At 36.9% G+C, this 17,489-nt stretch overlaps 1 protein-coding gene across 2 annotated transcripts in view; it reads right to left on the bottom strand.

Moving 5' to 3' along the window:
* The window catches only part of LOC127455379 (steroid hormone receptor ERR2-like), a 108,436-nt gene that overhangs the window by 66,374 nt on the left and 24,573 nt on the right, over positions 1-17,489 (bottom strand). For both annotated transcript variants that reach the window (XM_051723234.1, XM_051723233.1), the window contains exon 2: positions 13,592-14,013. In XM_051723234.1, the coding sequence (XP_051579194.1) occupies positions 13,592-14,000 (409 nt within the window). In that variant the 5' untranslated portion in view covers positions 14,001-14,013. The remainder of the gene's footprint in view (positions 1-13,591; positions 14,014-17,489) is intronic.

Here is a 17,489-nt window from a genome sequence, read left to right as displayed (position 1 = left end):
GTGTATGGTTTCCTTTTTCTAAATACAGCAAATGGTTAACGCTTGCAGTTTCAGTCATGTTCATTTGTGCATATCAGCAACCATTCTATGCATGTTGTAGATTTTTACGCTGTGAAAATAGCAATAACGTCAGCAAGCTAACTGAGTAATATGTATTATGCTGTCAAAATAAAAGTTCCTCAAAAAATATGTATGAATGAACCTGCCGTCATTCATGTTTCCTGTTCTTTCCGACAATGACCTACTCATAATTACCACTTCAAAAGTGGGACGTAGGATAATTCCGATAGCACATGAAAGCAGCATTACTACAGCCAATAAACGAGATATTTTTCATGTTTAATCTATAAAATGTTCAAAGTGGTGTGTTTTGAACACCCTGCACTGCACTGAAACTTTAAAGAAACACTCTGATGTTGAAGAGAGAGAGGAAGATGGAGACGACGGTCCAGGAGAAAACAGCAGTAGGGGTGTAACGATCCATCGATCCAATAACCAACGATCCAATGTTATCGATTCAACGTGTAAATATCGATATAGAATTTTTTTTAAGATGCACCTTTATTTTAATACTCTCATGTCAGCCACGTCTGTACGCATTTCCATCAGGCGATTAAGCAACCTTATTACATTAATTTCACTTTATGAGCCTAAATACACACATCAACCCGGCTTCCCGCAAAACACGAGCTCCAGACCAGTGACAGGATCAGTGCACATGCGTCAAACAAAGATGAAGTCTCGTGACAAACACAGAGCGGCTCACATGCGCGATCAATTCGGGCTTCCATCGATATCATTGTGCATGCGACCCATTTGAATTTTACATGAGAATTTGCTATTATAAAGTACCATGGAGCAGTTCAACCATCATGTGAAACGTCTTGACAATGTCGACATTCTGAACCGCACTAACAAGAGAAACACCTGCTCAGCAGTTATAGGTTATCAGTTATAAGGCTTTACACATCAACACCCTTACTAACATTTATCCCAGTTAACTGTAACAGAATTTTTCATTACAACTGTGGAATTTGTAGCCAAGAAAACTGCGGATAGCACGGATAGTTGGAAACAAGTCATGGGTATGTAAGTACTTTTGATTTGGATTAAACTGAAAAATAAGCTGGAATAAACGATTGACGATCACTTTGTGTGTGATGTTATTTTTTATATTATTATCTGTATAATTTTTTTCAACACCTGTAGTATCTTATTTTGTTGTGGATGTCCCAGTGTGGATACTAAATTTGCACTTTTCAGAGAGCTCAATAAAATATTCAGATTATATTTTGGTTGTATTTGAGGGCAAAACAATGTTTATTGATTATGTAAAATAGGCACATAATATCGGAATATCGATCGCAGGGCCCTGAATTGAATCGAATCAAAATCGTATTGCGGTAGACTTTGAAGTATCGGCAAATATCGGATAGCAGGCCAAGAAAATCGATATAAGATCGTATTGTGATGAAACGTCCGATTTACACCCCTAAACAGCAGGTTTGTTTGTTTGTATTTATGTCTCTGTTTCCGGCGTATGTATTACAGTCATTCTTCATATTTCATCAATGCATTTTTGTTAAGAAAAATGTTTTCTTAAGGTTTTTCTCCCTATTTTTTTCAGGCAATAAAAGGCTAGAAAGATGGAAGAGGATTCGTTTGTACTGGCAAGTATTAGAAAAGAGTCTTGTTTTCAAATTAACCTCAAATTCTCTGACTGAACTAGAAAGAAATAAGCATCAAATCATTGAACAAGTTGGCATGTTGCAAATGTGTTTGTAAATGTAAGTTAAAGGCAGTAAATGTCAGCATGACTTTACCATGTAAATACCATGTTTTATACCATGTTGTTTGTTTCAGGAGGTGTAATATGGAATAACCAGGGGTATTTCAACAGAAGACACTGTGTCGGATCATGGGGAAGCTTTGGCAGCTCCTTGGCTAAAGGTGAACTTGCCTGAAAGATTTTTGTAATGCACTCTACATATAGATGTTCATGTAGAATATGAGACAGCAATTTGTGTAAGGCTAGTTTACTTTTTACATTTATATTTATTTCTTTGGCAGACGCTTTTATCAGCAGCAACTTAGAAATGAGGAATACAGCAACGGCAATTCATCCTAAGGAGGCAATAACATGAGAAGTGCTGCAATACAATGTTTCAAATTGCTAAGAAAAGTACAAGTAGGGAGGAAGGTGAGAGACAGTGGTGAAAGACTAGAGTGAGAATGGATATGCATTTACTTGGATTTATGTTGAATGTTTATTTTTGCTGCTAAAACAAGCCTTGTTTTATTGTTTCACTGTTATTGTTTCTGGATTGTGATGATCGGGGGGAAAGAATAAGTGTATATCCTAATTTTACTTGATGTTACACTCATTTCAATATTAATCATAATGGATACAGCCATTTATTGTGCTATCATTGGACTCTGCTTTGTGAAAAGTCTATCAAACGACAAACAATGTCCATCATTTTAACGGTAAAAGACTGTAAAATTGCTACAGTAAAAAAACATTAATTGGTTAACGGGCAATTACCTTAAAATATACGGTAAAAAATATAATATATTTAAAAAGACAATACATGTAATTTTATGGTACAATGTTGTAAAAATTACCCTTTTTACATGTAAACAGTATTATTTTACCGTATAATTAATGGTAAAAATGTATATTATGTTTAACAAGAGAGTACATGTACTTTTTACAGTAAATTATTGTTAAAATTACGGTAAAAAACAATAATCTGACTTTCCCAGAATTCCCTGCGTAACCCATCACATTTCATTATATTTTATGGGAATAGTTATGTTTCTTCTTATTTTTAATATCAGTTATGTACTTTAGGGTGTTCTGTGTTATATTTAATGTAGTTTAGTTCATGTTTATAGTATAATTTTAATTTCACATGTGTTACCCTGATGATGTTTAATGTTTGTGTGTGACACTGAGTGCCATCTCTACATGTTTATTGATCATTGCTCCTGGAAGAGCCACTATTGGTGAACTTCATGTCATCATGTGCTCTTCTGTAATTACTACAGTGAGTAACAATACATTACAAAGTGAAAAGCAGATTTTTACACTTTCAGAAGATTAAAGTATTACATTTATATAATTTCACACCGTAAAATATTTAATGCACCGTAAAATATACAGGTATCAAAATTACATCCTATAAAGCCTGAAGCGTGATTACCGTATTATTTACAGTGAATTTCTGGCAACCACAGCTGCCAGTTTTTTATCGTAAATTTGACATGATTTTTTTTTTACAGTGTACCATAAAGAAAAACTTTCAAAAAATTCAAAGAATTTCCACAGATGTGGAAAGACCTGTTGCACAATGACCATGAAAAGCTCCAGATTGAGATGGAGAAAATGAATATAGACCATTGCACAGTAGTTGCTGTTTTACACAAAATTATTCCTAAGTTAGATTCAAATGGTTTAAATCATGTAAATATATTTAAGAAAATAGCTGCATTGCCTTTTACCAAACTATATTGTTTAAAGCATATTCATTTTGTTTAGGCCTGCTACATTTAAGTTCATACTCCTCATTGTTTAATGTTTTTTTTCTCCCTAATTTGGAATACCCAATTCCCAATGTGCTCTAAGTCCTCGTGGTGGCGTAGTGACTCACCTCAATCCGGGTGGCGGAGGACGAATCTCAGTTGCCTCCACATCTGAGACCATCAATCCGCGCATCTTATCACATGGCTTGTTGAGCGCGTTACCACGGAGACGTAGTGTGTGTGGAGGCTTAACGCTATTCTCCGCGGCATCCACGCACAACTCACCACGCGCCCCACCGAGAGCGAGAACCACACATTATAGCGACCACGAGGAGGTTACCCCATGTGACTCTACCCTCCCTAGCAACCAGGCCAATTGGTTGCTTATGAAGCCTGACTGGAGTCACTCAGCACGCCCTGGGATTCAAACTCGTGACTCCAGGTGTGGTAGTCAGCGTCAATACTCGCTGAGATACCCAGGACACCTCATTGAAGTTCAATTTAATACTTCATGTATATTCTGAATTCATAACATGTACTTTATTTTAAAGATTACTCAATTACAACAATGTGATTTGTAAAATTGTCTTTCATGTATATTTATTTAGGCCTAATTGCTGTTTGTAAATTTTTTTATTATTTTTCATGGACACGTATTATACACTAAAATGTTTGTCAGATGTAGTAAATGCTTATAAGTATACCTTATTAAACAATTGCTATTCGTGTAATGTTGTAAATAAATGTTCTTCATGCATTCAAGTGAGTTCTTTTACATTTATTATAATGAGATGGTTAGATTTGTAAAAATCTATTATTTATGTATTATAATCTATAATTAAAATACAAGAGAACGTTTAGGCTGAATATACATTTTAAAATGTAACACCTGTGATCAATATATGGTTACATGCAGAGATGAACACAGGCCCGCTCTGGTGCGCTGTCCACTATAGCTATGGCCCGATTCCATCTGAAATCCGGCAGCGTTGGCACAACACCGACTGCCGCCTCAGGGCCGATTGATTCGAGCCGAAGCTGGGCAGTGAGTACTCAGGCATCCGGCCCGAGTACAGCAGACGGAAGCAGGCCGAGGGGTAAGTCTCCGGCAGGTGAGGATTTAACTGCATCTGGCCCGAGTGTATTTTTCTAACTGGGATGTCTGTACCCATCACAGTAAGGAAAGACTAAGAAAATGTTTTATCATTCAATAAATCGATTTTAAAAACTATCGGTGGAGTTATCGTTATAGGATCTTTTCACCACCTTAGTTATCGTTATTGGCAAAATCCACTATCGGTCGACCCTTTAATTGCAATACAGCATTAATGTGAGTGTGCACACTCTGTTCACACCAATAAATATGATAATAATGCTTTCAGAAAATTACAGAAAACTATTGTTAAGCTTTATTACAAATTACAGCTTAATTTGTAGGCTGCCATTAACAAAACATTTGTATTTGAATTTCTGTTTGGTTTAATGCAATGTATTAGTAAAGATAATGGGGTTGATGCAGTTATAATGTAAATCTATTAAGAAATAAGTAAGAAACATTATATAGGCTGTATTGAATTGCTCCACATTGGCATTCATCTGGCCTCAGTGTAAGTGTTGCATTATAATATTCCACAAACGCTTCCATCCCCCCATTCCCAACTTATGCAATTATGTTAACATTATTGCACAGATCAAGAGAAGGTCCCAAGATATATCAAATAATTAGAAATTCTGCCTTTTATCTGGGTTACACAAATCAGTATGCAAATGCAGCATATCTCTTTGGGTTGGGGGTAAATAAAGGTGTGAAATGAATGAGATAAAGTCTGATCGCTCATCTTCCTGTTTTCCCATTTGTTGTCACGAGCAACTAAACACTTCTAATCAAACACATTTCCTGTGATAACCGAGAGCTCCGACACATTTTTATTCATGAATTTGTTTTCCCAGACTCACAGACTCATTCTTCGTTCAATTGTACTATCTGCAGGAGAAAACACTGAACTTTGCTATTCTGGGATGTGCAATATTTTCTGCTGTCCCGGTCAGATCATTACTGCAGGATATGAATGGAAAAACAGTGTTGGTAAGTGAATCCCGCTGTCTGATTGGCACATTGTGTGTGCAGAAGAGCTGACAGAATACTCGTGTTCACAGACTGACAGTTCTTATTCCCCCTAAAGAGGACAGGAAGTCTCACATTATATCCAGACATTTGACTTGCAGTATAAAGTCTGGTCTACATTGCAGTTTATTCTGGTCCAAGAAGAGACCACTTGACTGACATGAAAAGAGACCAATCACTGTTTTTGTCATGCCGTTTAGGGGCGGGTTCATCTGAAACAGTTAATACCACAATAGAGTGCAACAGTGCCCGCCCACTTTTCAGTCATCTTGGTTCCGGAAGTATTTTTCCCATTCATTTTTTTCCATAGGGATTTCATAAAATCCTTCATTAAAGAGTTGTGCACCATGAACCAAACCAACCAGCTCTGAGGTGAATCACAACATTACAAACTTTGATCTGAAGCAAAAAAGTATTTAAAAATCAGACAAAAAGACAAACATACAAGACTGTGTACTGAACGTCTTTAATGAGGGAATGAACTACAATCTCATGAAGCATTGCAAATTACTCCAATTAAAAATGATGGAAAATCTAAAAGTTTATTTTAAGTTGTTGATAAGTATAGGAACATTATATTTTAAACTTACTGCATGCATCATGGGAGTGGGCGGTCGCTGCAGAACTCTTTTGGAGTGCTTTGTTCGCTGTGATTCTCTGATTGGTGGATTTTCCCCCTCAGGATCATGGGTAGTGTTTTTCTTCATTAGAAATTCTGCTATTAAGAATGATGTTTTTTTAAATGTTGAAATAACGTGGATTGATGTCTTCAACAGGAGCATTTACCATCGTTTAACAACCTCAGAGCTCACAGTAAGTCTGTCTTTAAAGGTTTATAAGTTATCATTAATAATCAATTCCTTTTTTTTTTTGACTTCTGGAACCAGACTGTTTCGCTCTATAAAATACTGGCGTGTAAAACTGAATCAAATAATTGCACAGCAGTATCAGCGTGTGATCAGTTGTACAGAAAACACTGAAGACAATAGCAAAAATGTGTATAGACTTTGTGATCAGAATTACTGTCTGTCCAAAAGTAATTAATTCATTAATTAAATAATGACAGAATTTTTATTTTACCGTTAAAGTTCACATTACTAAAATGACATCGCACTTTAAATGAATCTGACCCTTAAAAAAGTAATATGGTACCATGATATAACTTGATGATACCTCAGTATTTATATGGTACTCCAATATATTTCAAAGAATACCATGGTAATACAATAAAAAAAAAGAAAATTGCATTGTTTTGTTGAAAACAAGTTACCTATGGAAAAGAGACAATTTCAATCAAATTAAAATGGAGTAATATTTGGATAAAAATATTTAGGTCATATCAGATTCAGATTTGATGTGCAAACGATCTGCAACATTTAGAAATGATGCAATATGTTAGATGATCGTGCAATCGCTTCATGTACCCTGCCGTTTCAGTTCATTGAGAATGGCTCTACTCAGAACTCTTATTAAAATTATATTTTCAAAATAAAAAGCCTTGGGATTGGAGAAGACAAATAAAGTTGTTTTTTTCTCTTCTCAACATTTATCTGCTTTAATTTCTGTGATGGTTTTTCAGGACCGCTGCCAGACCGTGGTTTGGGGAGAGACTCGGGTCAAGTAAGTAAATTACGGTAAAATGGAAGGTCTTCCTCATCAAAATCTAAAGTGACTTTTACATGCTTACTGTCAAGCTTTATTATTTCATAGAAGAAAGAGAGGCTGTACGTATCATACAGTCTTACACTTGTGTTGAAAATGGGCTCAGGAAGAACTTTGGGAGTCTTGTGGAGGTGTTTGGGGATGATGGTTGGGTCGCTTTGGTCATGAACGGATGCCAATCAGAGATTAAATTAATTTAGACCAGCTTTGACTGATGGAACTATTGGAAGAACTGGTAACGGTAGACAGCTTGAGCATCCACCTTAACCTCCTGAGACCCCAGCGAGACTGCTGTGTGCATTTTCCATTTTATTTTTTCCATTCGTTTTTTTTCATCAGATTGTTTATTATGTTTCCAGGAGTGTTGATTATTCAGCCTGAAACTGAACTTTTTTTATCTGATTTTAGGAGTGAATGCACTTAACTGCATAGAGAGCTATAGGATGCTCCCTTGCTCCGTATTTAGTGAATGACTTAACCTCCAGTGTGCTGTCTGTCTGCACTGGTCTCAGAACAGTTTGAAATGCACCTTATTTTCATCTTAACTCCATATAAATCCTCTGAAAGCAACATTTTTCTGCTTTTGGATGAATACATTTATTCTCAATGTGATAATGCACAGTAAATATAGAAATGCATTTATTAATGTTAATGAATAGAATCATATTGCACAGTGATGACAAAATAAAATATAACAAAATGTATATTAAAATGAAGTGAAATGACCCACAGATGTTACTGTGTAAAGTTATTTAGAATAAGGAACATGTTTTTGGAACATGTGTCAGTAAACCGCTCCACAACACTCATCTGAGTACTTCATGTTTATCAGTGCGCCAAAGCACGAAATATTTAAAGCAGCATATCAAATGAAACTAGAGACGCTACTCTTTACAACCAAAAAGGTTTCAGTGAAAAAATTTGAAGAGGTTTCTTACCAGAGGCACTTTTGTTGGCGCTGTGCTCATAGAAGCAGTTCACAGAAATCGACGCAATGGTGTTTGGTCACGTGACTCTGTGCGTCAGTTTAACCCTTAAATGACTCCTTAGAGTCCTGAACAGTATGCAATGGCTTTAAATGAATTTAAATTACGCGTTGTGTATAGCGAATCCAAAACAGAGAGTCCTCACTTGAGGTCGCGGGGTCACACAAAGTTAAGACAACTGCGACTTTAACAGTGAAGCAGTGATTAAGGGAGAATTAGAGATGAGAACTGATTCTGAAAGAGGTTTCTGTTGAGTGAATGCCTATGTTTTCTAACGTCAGAAGCATACTCAATACACAAAGGCAGACATAAACACTTGGCCAATAAACATTTGTCTCTAAAGTCATGGGTTCGATTCCCAGGGAACACAAAAACGAATAAAATATATACCTTGAATGCACTGTGAGGCGCTTTGGATAATAATAATAATAATTTTTTTTAGACATATTGTACACTGTAAAAATATTTCGTAATTTTAATGGAAAAGCATGTAAAAGTGCTACGTTAAAAAATGCTAACTGATTGTATGGTGTATAATTATATGTATGTACAGTGTATGTACGGTGAATAATTATATTTTATTTAACAATACATGTAATGTTACAGTAAAATATTGTAAAAACATGTTTTTTAAAAGTAATTATAATTATAATTAATTGTGAATATTAATATGATGTCTACCAAAACAATATGTGTACTTTTACGGTAAACAAATACGGTATTTGGGCATTCCCAGAAGTCTCTGCGTGACATCACATTTGATTATATTTTATTGAAATATTTGTTTCTTCTTATTTTTGATATTGGGGCGTTTTATATTACATTTGATGTTGTTTCGTTAATGTTTATAGCATTATTTTAGTGTCACGTGTGTTATCCTGATGGTATTGTGTGTTTGTGCTAGTGACACTGTGCACTGTTTATACATATTTATTGACCATTGCTCCTGAAAGGGCCACTCTTGATGAAATGTAAGTCATTATGTGACCTTTTGCTTTACCGCCTGTTTCAGTAGATATATATTAACATGATATCATTTATTGATTTATAAAGGTAGCAAACTGTAAAACGTACAGTCACCAAAATGACATCCGTAGTGTCTGATGTAAAGTTACAGCTACCAGTTTGTTTTTTCCATATTTTTTTTTTTTTTTTTTTTTTTTAGTAAACTATATTGATATCAGTGAAATTGCTGCTGTTTAACAATCACATTTTGTGCCTCTATTTTCCCAAAATGTTTGGTTAATTTGTGAAGAGACAAAACCTTTTTCTGAATCCATTAGAACTTGTTTTTTCAAAGAACCTGTTAAGTCAAAAGTAGATAATACGTGTTTAGCAGGAAAAATAATCTTTTTGCTCTTGTGTTAAGGCTGAATGTCAAATTAAAGTCTCCTTCTTGTTTTCTGTGTTCAGTAAACGGACGCTGTATCACAGTCAGGATCGGAACCCTCACCTCAGCCTCGTTATTTACTTAATTAATCACGTCTAATCCACATCTCTTATTCTGCTTTTCATTTTCTTCTTTTAAAAGCTCATCTTCTGCCCCATTCTTCCTCCTTTCTTTATCTAAAACTGCTCTCTCTCTTTCACTTTTCTTCTTCGCCTAAAATCGTCCCTTGTTCATCCCGAGACGCGCGTCTGATTATTATCCCATTAGTCGTCCGTCTCTATGAAAAGAATAGATGGCTCCCTCTTCAATCTAAAGAAACTCCTCCATTTTTTTCCCTTTTTTCATCTCTCCTTCCTTGCCTTGGTTGAAATTACCCAGCGACGCGTGCCTGCATTTCTAATTGTGGTGGTCGTCTCCGGAGACAAGCCCCTCCCACTGGCCTAATGAAAAGGCTCGGCCTTAATTACTCCTGCTCAATGCTGATTGTTATTGACAAAACTCCTGTGGCTCGGACAAACGGCTCGAGATTAGCTCCATTTACAGAGCTTCAGAGGAGGAACACAGCGATGGGAGGGGGGTCTGTCTGTCTGTCTTTCTTGTAACTCTCCTCCTCTTAATTGTTTGGGCCATCGTTCAACTCAAGAGTGCTCGTTTGTTCAAGTGTTTGTTTTGCGTCTCTCATCATTAATGCTTTTGTACATGTGTGGGTGTTTAAAGCCGGACTCAAAATTTGTGACTTGAGGGAAACAGCACATCTTTAGTCAACAGTGGAGATCGTGGACAGGAGCGAACACAAATGGCAGTGTTTTGAACATCCGTGCTTGTTTGCCTTCTGAAAGGTACATAGACTGTTTAAAGCCGATACGACTGCGGCCAATATCAACGTTCACCAAGCAGTATTTAAACACCTGACAGTCATGAGAACACAGAACTGGTCGTTTGAGCATGCTAAGTGATGTCATATTTGTCTGCCCAATGGTCAGAAATGTTTGCGATTCATGCAGTCTATTGAAGATGAATAAATACAGTAGGGCTGCAACATCTAATTTATAAATCTATCATGAAAATAGCCATCAGCGAATTTCATGATTGATTAGTTGTGTCTGTGCACTGTGGCATGGAGAACCTCAGTCAGTGACATCACTTTGTAATATAGTGAAAAAAACACTTCATATTTAACACTTGTATTAAAAAGTCACGCTGCAAAATAACTTGCCGTTAAAGTACAAAGGTGAGTGAGTGTGCATCCAAGTCAAGCACAAATATTTTGGCTAAAAACATTCAATCTGATCAAAATATTCATTAAGTTTTTAAAAACTAACAATGAACAATATTTTATTTCAGCATTTATTAATCTTCATTAATGCTAATTTATCAATGTACAATTGTTTATTGTCAGCAGTGTTGGGTGTATTCAATTACAAAGTAATTAGTTACTGTAATCTAATTACTTTTTAAGTAAAAAGTAATGTAACACATTACATTTTAAATTTGTGTAATCAGATTACAGTTACTGACTTTCAATTAAAGTATTTACTTTTAAGTACAGTATTGCATTAAATTAATACTGTATGTACTGTATAATACATTTAAAATATTACTTCGTATGAACGTCTGTTAGCATTTCTGTGACAGCTGAAGGGTGTGTGACAATGAATGAGGAGGAAATGTAGACATTTTGAATTTGAGCGGAAAACAAAAAAACGTTTCTAGGAAAAGTGATACTTTTTTAATTAAGTAATCAGTAAAGTAATCCGATTACATTTTTAGCAAAGTAATTAATCATTTGTAGTTGATTACTTTGAGTAATTTACCCAACACTGGTTGTTAGCGGTTGTTAACAATTACAACCTTCCTGTAAAGTTTTACTGAGGGTTTTTTTTTTTGACAGTGTTAAAATCTACCTGTCATGTATATTCATATATTATTTGCATATTGTTTGAAGGAGAGCACTGGGCAAGATGTGGGATGACATGTGTTTACAATAAAATACAGGAAATTAAAGTTTGTCTTTTTTATGCAATAATCTGAACCAATCGTCAATTGATTAATCAATTATCAAAATAATTGCTACTTGCTGCCCTAAAATACAGTAGTGCCACAGATTTCGAAAGCCTGTCATTCACAAACTTCTACACATCTTTTAACCCTTACAGTACATGTTTGTTTATTAAATATAATGTGGCAGGGCAGAGGGCGGGGCCGGGTCGTGATTCCGCACACCCGGCCCCTAATTAGGCTGATTAGCCCGAGAAGGATAAAGGCCGACTGGAGACGGCAGTGTGGCAGAGAGAGAGTTACGGACAGCTGTCCGACACCTATGTGTGTGTTTGTCTTTTTGGTTTAAGTTTCTTATTAAAATATTATTTATATTGTCAAGCCGGTTCTCGCCTCCTCCTTTCCATTGATGTGTTACAGATATACTTGCTAATTTGATCATACTTTGTTACCAATGAGAGTGTAGTATTAGATCCAAATCACTGATTTCTGCAGATCCATCCCAAATCAACACAGAAAATGCAAAAAGTAGATTCTGTCTTAGCATAAATAAAAAGTAGGATATAATATTAGTATGAATGTATACATAACTTATATATTTTCAATATGAACAATTACCATAAACATTATAACTCTGAATTCGTTAAAAACGAATTAAACAACAAAGAAACATTTGAACACAAATTTGGGTTTACTTGGTGTAGTAACCTTAGTTGTGACAGATGGAGTGTGGAGCGATATAAACAGTTTGAGCGATTATGCACACTTTTGATTTGACTTTCCAACATGTGCACTCTCCACTCAAATGCTCTCTTTCTCATTATCAGTCACTCATCATCCCAGCGCTATTTTGTGAAAAACACCATTTAAATCAAAATATATAACAAAATGGTAAACAAATGATAGATAATAATGATTTCTCATTGGATCAGTTTTGGAGCTTGTATTGGATATATCTTTCTTAATTTTGAATGTATCATTTCTGTGTGTGATGCTGTCTTGGGTTTTACCGGTTGGCAATATGTCACAATGATCTTTGATAGCGACAACAGAATTATTCATAACTGTTTTCAGTTCAAACTAATGTTAGACAAAGGGCACTTTTAAAATTTTTTATCAGTGATCGGATCGGTATCGGCCAATCACAGTGTTAAAATATTGGAGATCGTATCGGCCTCAAATTTCCTGATACGTGCACCACTAACTGTGACATTACTGGTTAAAATAATATTTTTTTTCCATCTATGCAACCTTGATTACATCAGCAGAAAAGAATAATGAGTTATTAGACTACATGTTGATGAAATGTTATTAAAACAAATAGGGTCATGTTGTCTGTGAAACAAGTAATTTTATATTGTGTCTCCAATAGGTCCACAATAGGAGAATTGTTTGTCCATTCCAGCTGCACTAGATCAAACTCTTTAGTACTGTAGTAAGTATAGACAGTTATATTTATATCACAATGATGCAATGAGGGCTAATTCATCTTTCTGTTCAGTGTGGTCATGTTATCATATGTCAGATGGATTGATTACTGGTGCCAAACCATACATTGCCATGCCCATGTCATGATATGATGTCAATAATCCACATCCTCCATTCAGCCTAATGGGACATTCACAGCCGACAATGTGAAAAGCATTATTCATAGATGATCATTCTCTGAAAATGTAGTAATGAAGCAATTCCATAGTGGCATATCTCTAAAAAATGTGCTTTACTATGTAGTCTTCATGCATAGTAGCCCGTCTCTACTAGAATAGAATAAAATATTGAAATAAATTTACATTTGTTTACATAACTAACCCTAAGTATGAACAATAGTAATAGTGATACTTGCCTTGGCAAATTACGCTAAAACTTACATTTGCACACACAATACAGCATATGCAAAATAAATACCTTGTATTGTTCTCTTGAAAAAGGCCTTGCACGCTTCACAGGACGCCACACCGTAGTGATAGCCAGACGCGATGTCTCCGCACACCAGGCACAAGCGTTTAGGGATAGAGTTGAGCATGTATTCGCATTTGATGGACCCCGGGTCGTCCAGTAATGTGCTGGAACAGTTCTCGTAACGTTTGCGGCAGGCATTTGCCGCTGCGCCCAGTGGCCCACACGCCGTGAACATGGGCGGAGAGTCTAGGCCGTTGGAGTGGCTGTTGATGGCACTGGTGTAGCCGCCACTGGCGTCGGAGTGAGCGCCTGGACTGGGGTGACTGGCAGTGTCCACCAGAGATGAGGGACTTGACGGTTCCGTCTTTATGTAGGAGCCACAGCTGGATTGCATGTGCCGCTCCTCAACGGCCATTCTGTTCAACAGCCTGAAACACAGAGAGAGAAACATGTGAGACTGGTGTTAAGCGCTCGAGCCTTCAGTCAGATGTTTTAGGGGTTTAAGGTCTACTTCTGCTTGACCTCAGTGGATTGAGTGGGTGTCACAGGAGTGAAATGGAACAGATGTTACACTCATTCTTCACACCATCACTGGCCTTACGAGACCTCAGTTAGAAGGTGTCGGGTGGTTCTAACATTGTATGACAGTGGAGAGGAAGTGTGCATGCACTTTTTAGCTCTATGAAGATGCGACCATGTTAAAAATGACATGAATTGGAGTTTTGTGGCTTTTAATTTATGTCTGTTGGTTTTGAGGTCAAACTATATGGTAGTATACTGCTAAAAGTTGTTAAAATAATTTTTTTGCAGCTATACGCAGATTTCTCTTATTAGAAAATTGACTTTTTGTACAAACAAATGCTCTCTAGAATGAGAATGTCCCTTCCCCTAATACCACCTGCCTCTGACTAGACCTTATTCACAGTAGTGCCATATTTTATTTTTGATGTGAATGAAAACAAGGCTGTGAGGGACAGACTGACAGTCTCTTCAATGTCATCCACTACAAAGCTCGAATTTTGTTTAATTTCGTTTATCAAAAATGTTGCCATAGTCACGTAATGTTTATGAGATCAGGCTGCAGATAACCCAAGCTGAGATTAAACTGACCATACTCTAATGAGTCTTCAACAATGACTGAACACACCCCACTGCTGGTGGTCTAAATACAGGATGTGTTCTTGAGGTCAAAAACAGCCAGACAGAAGGGCAGAAAGCAGAGGTTTCAGGAAACTTTTTTTGATTAAGAACTGTTTTTAACTTGACACAACATCTGTGCATACATAGACTGAATGCAAGGGTGTGTGCTTTGTGAACGCCCCCTTAGGTAATATTAAGTTGTAGGTAATATAAAGCATACACGGATACATGCTTCAAAAATTAGGAATACTCAGTAGGCCTACACCATCACTATTTTCAACATACTATGACTGACACACTGGAGAGCCTCAGTGGAGTATTCTTACCACAGTACGTGCAAGTCATAATAGAGAATATTCCCCCATTTTTTTTTTTTTTTGTCTAAATTATTGTTTCAAGGCATGGAATGTATGACCCAATAAATCAAGACAAATTATATCATATAATGACAAAATAATGCTTCGTGTTTGAAATAGATTTCTTAACAATGAGATTCATTCTGAGGGGTCCTGTATTGACGCTGTCTACCACCCCTGGAGTCGCGAGTTCGAATCCAGGGTGTGCTGAGTGACTCCGGCCAGGTCTCCTAAGCAACCAAATTGGCCCGGTTGCTAGGGAGGGTAGAGTCACATGGGGTAACCTCCTCGTGGTCGTGATTAGTGGTTCTCACTCTCAATGGGGCGTGTGTTAAGTTGTGCGTGGATCGCGGAGAGTAGCATGAGCCTCCACATGCTGTGAGTCTCCGCGGTGTCATGCACAGCGAGTCACATGATAAGATGCACGGATTGACGGTCTCAGAAGCGGAGGCAACTGAGACTTGTCCTCCGCCACCTGGATTGAGGAGAGTAACCGCGCCACCATGAGGACCTGCTAAGTAGTGGGAATTGGGCATTTAAAATTGGGAGACAAGGGGATAAAAATAAGAAAAGAAAATACAATGAACTACCTGCAATGAACATTCCAGGATTGTGTGATCTTAAGATGGCTATAATTATTTAAGATATTTTTAAGACTATTGTCACAAATTACATCAGTTTTATGTAGAAAAGACGCTGCAAATTCAAAACAATTTGAACGCAAAAATCAGACAAGACAGTTTCACAAGATCCTTGTGGGACTGAATGAAGCATTTCACCAACGAAAACATTTTTGAATTTCACACTATGCTGTAAAAAGAATTACGTTACAGTGTGCTGTTAGGATCATGGTGAGGTTACGCACACGGTTTTAGGTATGGAGGTTGGGATCAGAGGTCGGATGCATTTGCCAAAATTAATAAACCTGAACTTTTCTTGATCCAAAACAAACCACGCTGTCAGGATTAAACTGTGATGGCAGATGTCAGCGTAACTATCACACTGCCAACTAACCAGTTTGCATGTCATCAAAGCAAAGCCACGTCCTTTTTCAGAGAGAAGAGAAAACAAGGCAAAGAGCAGACAGACATTTAGACAGCACTTTATTTTTAGATTAGAAATAAATGAAAAAGACTGTGTTTAACATCCTATCGACACTGCAAGTAAGCAGCGCAACACAGTTCTCTTTCAAATAAAACACTCATCAGCGAGGCTGTAATTGAGCGCTGGGTAATTGTAGGAGTGATCAAGATTTGTTGTGTAACAGGTGCATTGACCAAAAGGTGAAATTTTCACAGTTTTTAAACACCTTTTTGCCTTCCCCTAGTGTGACAAATGAATTTCTAAGTATTCCATGTAGTCCCTTAATTAATATGAGCTCATAAAATCTGGAGTATAGCATGTCACACTACAGGACATGTCAACTTCCCAAACTAGATTATTTAGCTGAGAAGATTCTCTCAACCTTTAACTGAAAGACACTGGTGAGACTCTTAAGATGGACTCCACAAAAAGCTTGCTGTGTTTCTTATCCTGTGCCATTCAGCAGTGTATGAGAGACAGGGGGACAGATAGACAGATAGAGATGGGGGACAGATAGTCGGGTGGACAGAGAGACAGAGGGACAGGGTGTGCTTGCAGACTTCTTTCAGACGGCCTCTTTCTCTGAATGATTTAATTGTAAGTGCGGGTGACACAGGGTTTAAGACCAGGGGTTGAAGGTCAACCTTATTTTCTCACCCTGGCTTCCTGTGCCCATGGTGATGGGGTCAACGTGTCAACTTAAATCTCATTGCAGCGTTTCGCTCCCTCTCGTTTCATGTATATTCAATGCTGCAGCAGGTGCCATCACCTCTGCAAATTCATAAAAAGGTTAACGGCTAAAATAAATAATAAAACAATAGCTCCTTCTTTAAAACACTGACCTTGTGGAAAAAAAGGCCTTGGCCAGAGAACATTTCTTTATTGAACACTACAGCAGGACCAGCGAGATATTATCAAAGATTCCAAAATGGTTATGGGATGGCTTCTGTGTCCAAAATGAACACTAGCCAAGTGACAAATGCGAGTAAATATGGCTTTGGTGAATAAATAAAACGTATTTTCCTGTTGGCCAGTAACTTTATAAGGAACCGTAATATACTGTAAAACAATGTTTAAATCTAAAGAGAACGTAAGACTGATTGTAAGAATAATAATCTGACACTTGCTGTGTGTGACATGCATGATTTAAATCAAATCTGAATCAGTCTAATAAAGAAAACACACATGGCAACTCGGTGTCTTCAACAAATATCTTAGTGGAAAATTTACCATCAGAAGTTTATCTAGGATGCATAAGATTGTTTTCCCCCAGTACTCCATTAACCTTTAAGCTCTGAAGGTGTTTTAAAGATTTCTTGTTTCAG

Source organism: Myxocyprinus asiaticus, chromosome 17 (genome assembly GCF_019703515.2).
Source record: "Myxocyprinus asiaticus isolate MX2 ecotype Aquarium Trade chromosome 17, UBuf_Myxa_2, whole genome shotgun sequence".
Lineage (NCBI taxonomy): Eukaryota > Metazoa > Chordata > Actinopteri > Cypriniformes > Catostomidae > Myxocyprinus > Myxocyprinus asiaticus.
Note: the sequence above shows the minus strand (reverse complement) of the source record. Positions and strands in the feature narration are given on the sequence as shown.